This window comes from Trichosurus vulpecula, chromosome 2, assembly GCF_011100635.1.
Source record: "Trichosurus vulpecula isolate mTriVul1 chromosome 2, mTriVul1.pri, whole genome shotgun sequence".
Lineage (NCBI taxonomy): Eukaryota > Metazoa > Chordata > Mammalia > Diprotodontia > Phalangeridae > Trichosurus > Trichosurus vulpecula.
Window position 1 is genome coordinate 302,011,919 of NC_050574.1, and position 8,139 is coordinate 302,020,057.

At 40.8% G+C, this 8,139-nt stretch overlaps 1 protein-coding gene across 1 annotated transcript in view; it reads left to right on the plus strand.

Annotated features, from left to right (window-relative positions):
• The window catches only part of EPB41L5 (erythrocyte membrane protein band 4.1 like 5), a 118,805-nt gene extending 111,778 nt beyond the window's left edge, over positions 1–7,027 (plus strand). Inside the window, exons 23-25 of the mRNA XM_036743521.1 lie at positions 3,523–3,564; positions 3,999–4,129; positions 6,229–7,027. Coding sequence (XP_036599416.1) covers positions 3,523–3,564; positions 3,999–4,129; positions 6,229–6,298 — 243 coding nt within the window. The 3' untranslated portion in view covers positions 6,299–7,027. The remainder of the gene's footprint in view (positions 1–3,522; positions 3,565–3,998; positions 4,130–6,228) is intronic.
• Positions 7,028–8,139: the final 1,112 nt, after the last annotated feature.

Sequence of the window (8,139 nt, forward strand, 5' to 3'; positions counted from 1 at the left end):
ACAAAAGAAAGATATCATTTGTTACAAAATTTAAAAATGAATTTGTATACAAAATTTGTCATTTCTGATGTAATAGATATGGATCAGTATAGATCCAGTACAGATAAAATGTCAGGCCAAAACAATACATTTTTATTGATTACCTACTATTTGTAGGACACTATGCTGGCAACTAAAAAGTATAAGATATGATTCTTGTCCTAATGGAGCTTGCAGTCTAACAAGGGGAAATACAGTTGTGAAACAACTGTAACAAAAAGAATGTTAAAGTGCCATTATTCAGTGGGAGTTAAGAAGAGAGAGGTTCCATCTGGCTGGAGGAATTAGGGAAGCTTTATGGATTAGAAAGCCTCGCACAAATAGTGCCGGGGAGAGCCAAACCAGGAGAACAATTTATACTTTAACCACATTGTAAAAACGAACAATTTTGAAAGACTTTAAGAACTCTGATCAAAGCAATGATCAGCTGACATTCCAGAGGCCCAATGATAAGGAATGCTGCTCGCCTCCTGACAGAGAAGGGATGGACTAGATTTTCAGAATAATATAACTAAATATTGGGCAGCTGGGAGGTACAGTGGTTAGAGTTCTGGGTCTGAAGTCAGGAAGATTTATTTGTGTGAGTTTATATCTGGCCCTAGACACTTACTAGCTGTGTGACCCTGGGCAAGTCACTTAGCCCTATTTGCCTCAGTTTCTAGTCTGTAAAATGACCTAGAGAAGGAAATGGCAAACCATTCCAGTATCTTTGCCAAGAAAACCCTAAATGGGGTCATGAAGAGTCAGATTTGACTGAAATGATTACAAAGCAACAGATATTCAGAATGAGACACACATTTTTGAACATGGCCTATATGAGGGTTTGTTTTGCTTCACTATGCATATATGTTGTAAGGATTCCCCCTCTCTTCCCCCAGTGGGGTGTGTGTAGGGTGTGTGTGTGTGTGTGTGTGTGTGTGATAGAAATGCTTGATAATTGAAAAAAATATTCTTAATTGGGGAAGAAAAAGCAGTATTGGGGAATCAAAGGCATTCCAGTTGGGAGGAAGGCTTAAGAAAAGGTACAGTGATGGGAAAGTTGAGGGTACTTCCAGTAATTTGTTCTGGCTTGGAGCATAGAATAAAGGGAAGAATAGAAAAATAAGGACAGGTGGAAAGGTTGGGGCCAGAATATGAAGGGCCTTGAAAACTGGGCTAAGGAATTCATACTTTATTCAGTAGACAGAGGGGAACCACTTATGGTTTTTGCATGTCTGTAGAGTGGGCCAGATGACATGATTAGAGCTGTGCATAATTTAATCTGGCAGCAGCATGTGGGGGTTAGAGTGGAGTAAGAGAAAGACCGGAGTTGGGGTGATGTTTAAGTCTATTGCAGTATTCCAGGTTAGAGCTGAAGGGAACCTCAGCCATGGTGATGACTGTGATAATAAAGAAGAGGGCCTCATTTTATTTTATTTTATGTTATTTTTTAATTAGTTAATTAGAGGGCCTCATTTTAGAAAGGATAATGCCCAGGTTTGGGCTGAGGGACCTTAAGATCGTTACAATGGATCAGTTGGAGTTGCTGAGTATGTTCAGTGTGGCCAAGAAAAGACATGGTGGTGAGTAGGAGGAGCATGAGAGTAGTTCTCCTTACTCCAAGGACTTGCATGGGGCATGGGATTAGATTTGTTCTGCTTGTTCCTAAGAGGAAAGAATAAGGAACAGTGGGTGGAAATTTCAGAGAGACAAATAGGGGCTTTGTGTAAGGGAAAACTTTCTAATTTGAGCTGTACAAAATTGGAATAGATGATTTGGATAAGGAAGAGTTTGTAGGATGTCAAGCCTTATGTTCTGAGCTTGAATGACAGGGGAGATTATGTTGTTAATATAAATAAGGAAATTACTAGTAGGATCCGATTTTTCAAGGGAAGATGAGATTTTAGATTATGTTGACTCTGGAGTGATTGCTGGACATTCAAGTGGAGATATCTAACAGGCAGATGAAAATGCATAATGAAATGTATGTAAATGAAAGTAAAAGAAAGATCAAGACTGGAGATAAAAATTTGGGAACCAACTGTATTAAAGTAAGTATTGACATCATGGAAGTGGATGCCCATGACTATCAAGAGAAAAGAAGAAGGCTGAAGAGTTCCCTGAGGGAAAACTATCTTTGTTTGAGGGCGAGTAGGAAAAAGAACAAACCAAAAAAAAAAATGTTAGGAGAAGAATCAGGAGAATAGTGTGATAGAATCCAAGAGAAAAATTTTGAACAAAGGTCAGCAGTGTCAAATGCAGCAGAGAGGTCAAGGATGAGAAATGAGAATTGCCCCATGGATTTGGTCACCAGAAGACAGACCTCTAATACTGAAAGTAAATAACTTGCCCTCTTTTCACTTCAGTACTTACTTCCTAGATTGCCTTCTCTGCCAACCCCCAAATCTGAGAAGTCCTATGATTTGAAAAGTAAATTAGGCATTGAGGCTCAGTACAACAACACCCCACCAATGCTAAAACTCTGCATTACCTTCTTACAAATGGCTACTTCGTAAAGGAAGAACATCATGCCATCATCACCACTGAAATAGAAAGAAAAGTTTTTCTATCAACCTGCAACAACTGAGCCAGATGTTATTTCTCCCCTTTTTTGAGTAGATGATCAGAAGAGACTTCATGGACGAGGTAGGATTCGAGCAAGGTCCTGAAGAAAGTCAGTTTTATAGGAGGGAAGAAGAATGTTAAGGAGGAAAATGGCGTGATTTACAAAGGTTTGGAAAGGAAAACCTGCTTGCTAGTGGCAAGTAGAATTGTTTGACTGGAAAGAATAGTCCCTGTGGGGAACAGTGGAACCCTCTGCAAATAAAATGTATCTTGACTTAGAACTGAAGCAAGAGCAGCTCAAGTGTTTAATGTTTTCCCATGCTAGGCCGAAAGATGACCCCAGATGACAGAAAGGACATCAGTTTTAGAACTAGGTTGAAATGGCATTAAAGAGAAATGGTGTACTCCAATTCAGACACGGAAGGGTTTGCTTGAAACTGGAATAAGCTGTATTTAGGATTGTTTTCCTGAGCTGTGATTCATAATTAGAAAACTATCCATATAAATGGATGCTTTTTCCTCTATTCCCCTCTCTCTGTTTATGTGTCCTTGTCATTAGGCCTTCTTCTGGCTTCTACCAGGGAGACTGTAATTAGTTACAGTAGGCTGAAATTATAGAAGAGAAAATTTTGTGCCGTATACCAGGAAAAAACTTCCTGGTTAATAGATTATTGTCTCTTTAGGTTAGTAGAAAGCCTGTGCTACTTTTTACTGACCAGGAACTGCTCCATCTCTGGCAGTATCTCACACAATGTGTGTTATTTGTCATAGGAAGGGATCTTGGATTTCATTCTCTCCTTGGAACATTTCCTTAAAAACTTGATTATTAACTTATTATTATTATAAATTAAGATTTTTTTTCTTATTCTATTCTTCATTTAATACTAGAGAAAGACTTTAGTGCTTTAGTAAAAAAATGTTTTCCTTCTGTTCTTTTAGGTGTCTTCCTTTTCCTCGGTTACACCCCGGTGGATTGTGCCAGTGAGTTGTTAATACTTGTGATGTGGGTGCTAGATAAGCTTAGGATTAACTAAAAACCATAAGCATTGTGATTGAACCTTCGTAATGACTTTGGTGACCTGGGTTATATATTTATTTATTTATTTGTTTTTTACTTTCTGTGTGCTTCAAAATACTCAGAGGTGCTGGGAGGAATCCATAAAAACCTCTCAAGTGGCCAATGAGAATGGAAAATTCAAGGTAGTTAAGCATTATCCTTTAAGGGGCCTTGCCCTATAGCCAAAATTATTCTGAACATATCTTTCTGTTTTTACCCTGTTAACCTCCCCTTCCACTCTTTCCTTGAGGATAACTTTGGCTGTGATTAATAACCATGTTAGGGTAGCACTTGTTGGCTGTGGTCATTTTGATGCCAATTTTTTTGTTGGTTTGTTTTTTTTTTTGTCTTCCTGCAGCAGACCAGGACTCTTTCCAATGGAATCTCAGGGAATGAAGTGGCTCTGGAAGGGAAAGAGGAATGTGGTGACCCAGAGGTGCTCTCCTTGATCGCCCAGCCAGGGCCCTTCTTAGTTGATGCTGTGACCAAGTGAGATCTTTTCCTATTGCTCTTCCTAGACGATTGTTCACAATAGGAGGGAGTGCAATGGAGTACAACCAGATATGATGTTTCTCCCTTTAACCTTTAGTTGCTCACTTTTCTCTATGTCAGGTGTTAAGTCTCCAGGCTTTTATGACTTTATGAAGAAGTCTTTAACTTGATCATGGTGCCTTGACTCAAAACACATTTGCAGTTTTTATACACAGCTATTGAAACTGCTAGAATGGATAAAAAACATTAATAAAGCACTGTGCTCAGTGCGGGCGATACATATAAGACATTGCTGGCTCTCAAGAACCTTATTCTAACTGGAGGAGACACATGTAAATGAGAGTGCGAGTTTGTGTTCAGTTCATGGATAGAAAGGCCAGGATGTAGGTAGACCAAGAAAGTAGCAGCGCAAATGGCAAGGCCCAGAGGATTTGGGGAGTGATGGCAGGGTAAATGGTCCCCTCCCGTGAGGATGTTAGGCTCTGGGGTTATAATGGAATGAGGCTCTGAGTTATCTCCAGCAGAGAAGGGCAGTCTGAGGGTCCATGTTCAACTGATAGTGGACATCTTATACCTATTGGGAACTGGGCAGGGGAGCCAAGGGAGAGGGGGAAGTCTGTGGCTCAATGGCAGCAGGTATTGCTGGTCTCTCTCTTGCTGCTTCCATTGGCAGGTTGGGGTGCAGGAGGGGAAGGTTTGTCCCTTGCTGGTGGGGAGGGGAGGAAGGGAATGAGATGAGTGGTCCCAGTTGTAGGTGGGTGGGCTGGGATGTGTTTGAAGGGGTATATAGTACATATAAGCGTAAGTGAAAGAAAGATGGTAAGGTTAAATGAGATTGATGTGGCTGAGTCCTGGCTATTGATACTCGGTGAAGCTATTTGCCATAGATAGAAACTATACCTAGAAAAGCTTTCTATATCTTTAGGCCCATGTTCTTTAGCCTTTGCTGAGCCATTAACAATCCTATTTTGACAGATCTGAAATGGATGGCCTTCACTTTTCCACTTATGACCCTAGATGCCTGCTCCACCTTGGATGTATCCTTCTGGCATAGAGAATTTTGGCCAACATAAGCACTTAGTTCTTTTTCTCAGAGAAAAATACTCAAGAAATTACAATCTAGAGAGAAACCAATAATACTTTTATTTTATTTTTGTTAATAGCCTTCACAGTCTGTCTAAGCACAGGTAAATTCTGGTCTTTCCTAAGTATTTTGTACGGTCATATATGCCCCTTTGGAAAATTCTGCTGAAAGACCCAATTGAGTGTCAGTGGTGCTGTGCAAGGGGACTCGTGATAAATGGAGAATTTCTCCATCTCTTCTAGGTAGAGTCCTTGGAAGAACTGCGAAAGGAAATAGCAGTAATGAACTGAGACCTTGGCTAGACAATCAAGCAAATACAGTCACACTAGTGTTGTCTAGCACCTTTAGTAATCAAGAACATGTCTGGTAATCTGGAAGTTAGCCAAAGTGACTTCTGAGCAGCCATGAGAGAGATAATGAAGTTTTAGCACTGTACTCCTCAGCTATTAAAGGGGCCCTAGGAGGCTTTTTAAGCCTTTTACTCTTTATACAAATATCTAATGAGCTTAGTTATCTGATTTCCAGGCCCACACTGGATTAGCAGCAGCAAGGTAGTGAGAGCAGGGATGCTACTAGAAGCAGGAAGCAGAGACAACAGAAATGTTCTTTAAAAATATAAGAAGCATCTTGGAATCCACTTCAGTCACCCCAGGGAAATCCCTGGATTCTGTGCAATGACATGTTTGTGTTGGTGACCCAAGTTATCATGAGACATCTTAATCATATTTAGTGTTAAGGAAGCAGGGATGTGTATAATATATATTCAGGAAAACATTTTCAATAGAATTTGGTTGAAACAGATTTTGTGATTTAAATACTCTGCCTGGAAAATGTACTTAATGTTGCAAACATTGCCACCAGCACATACACAAATGCTTAGTACCAGATAAACAAGGCATTACTATGAGCTAAATCACTAAAAGCCCTTTTCCTGAAGGGAAAGAAAGGCTAATCACTGCTTTTCCACTGAGCCATGTCTGGTCCTCACAGGGTCTTTGTCTTTTCTTTTCAGCTCTGTCCCGGGCCTAGCTGAAGAAGCCTTGAGGAAGCAGCGCAAATGTTTGCTCACGACAGAGCTATGAGCTTGCGCTCGCCACTCCCCTGTCACTGGGATGCTCGGCCCTGCCCAGAAGCCCGTCCTGGAACTACACCTCGGCTGGAAAACGTGTTGTACATCCATCTTGGAGACCCAAGGAGCCCAGCTTTCCCTTGTGGGTCACCAAGGAGTCAAAAAACTCCTCCAAAGAAAGCAAAAAAAATTATTGTCACTGTCTACTTATGAGGCCCATCACGCCAATATATCTACCCACAGAGAGACTTGTGTTTTTTCTCTTTGTAACTTCCAAGAGTTTCCACGGGGAAATATTCTTGGTGGTACCCCAAGTATGGAATGGCTGGCCTTCTGGCTGGAGGGGAAAAAGGGACTTGTGTGCCCTCTGGTGGTTGTGATGAGTAACCACGATTTCACAAAGCCCAACTGAGCTTTGATATTGTGCAAACTTTCTGAGTCTTACTGCTTTCTCCTTTCCTTATTTTCTTCACTATAAGCATCCCTTTTAATTTTTATGTTCTTCAGAGCCATTGACCTTTTTTGTGAAATAACTGGAAAAGTTAGAGCAACTGGGTCAGGAACTTGGGGGCATCAATGGGGGCTCTATATTGTAGGTAGGCAGGACAGAAAGACGCCTATTATGTAACTTTGAAGGTTCTAAAGAAAACTATAGAAAGCCACCCAAATCACCTCACTGTCTTATTTTCCTACCGAGTTGCCTGACCCAATACCCTAGTTTTTGTTCAGGGGGTATAGCAGACTTGCAGATGCCTCTAGGACAATTACTAATCCACCTAGCCCTCTTCCTCACAAGAACTACACCGATTTTAACATAAAGGACAATAACCAGTATTTGTTTTATGCTTTGCATAGGTTGTTGTTTTGTGTGGCTGTCTATCAGGAGAGCGTGGTACAGACATTTCTTGTACTTGTCAATACTGTTTTACGAGAGCATGTTTATCTAATCAGCAGTTGGTATAAGAGGGAAGGGATCTGGAAATGCTTTCGGGTTATGAAAGTACTTTCCTCTACTCCAGTCTAACCCACCCACCACATTGATCGTGTCCTCTATCCAACTTCATTCAGTTTGAGGCTAGATAGTGACTTGCTTCATCTCTCTTAGTATAGTGTTGGAGAATGACTCATTAAACGTGTTGTTGTTGTCTGTTACGGCAACACTGTCCAGATGTGGGGCAGAATTGTAAAAGAAGGTCACAGATTCTACCCTAAAGGTGTCATGACAGGCCCTAGAACAGGAGTAGAGACCAAATTAAGTTACTGATTATTTACCCATAATTGCTGCTTTTGGAGATCTGATGGTGAGCTCACACTGTCTCAAACTCAGGGAAATAAGAAGAAGTATGGCAACTTCTCCGAGAGGATGATCACGTCACAAACCCATCTATGCCCCTTTTGGGTCTAGGTTTATTTTAGAATAAGCCAAATAAAATCAGAGTTTGTCCACTTTGAAAAGGATCCTGGGATATGGAACTAGAAATTTGAGGTCTACTTTGGATTAAAGGCCTTTCTTTTGTAAATCATTGAAATTGATGGTTACCTGAATTACTGTTTAAGCACCTGTTATATTCTAAGCCCTGTGTAGAAAGAACTGCAAATCTAGGAATGAACTTAAACTTTAGTAAGAATTTGCCAGTCTTGGTGTTTTTCTAGAATTCCCTGGCACTCCCAATTGTCTGTACAGAGCAGACTAAAGAAGAAAACCTACTTCAAGTAGGCATGTGAGCCAAAAACCCAAGTCCTAAATGAGTTAGGGGCTCTACACGCCCAACTACATGGGGTGTAGGCTTCATAAGAGCAGGCAGGGCTCATTCCCTTTAAAATGAAGGCCTTCTGGGGCCCTCCCAGAGCAGT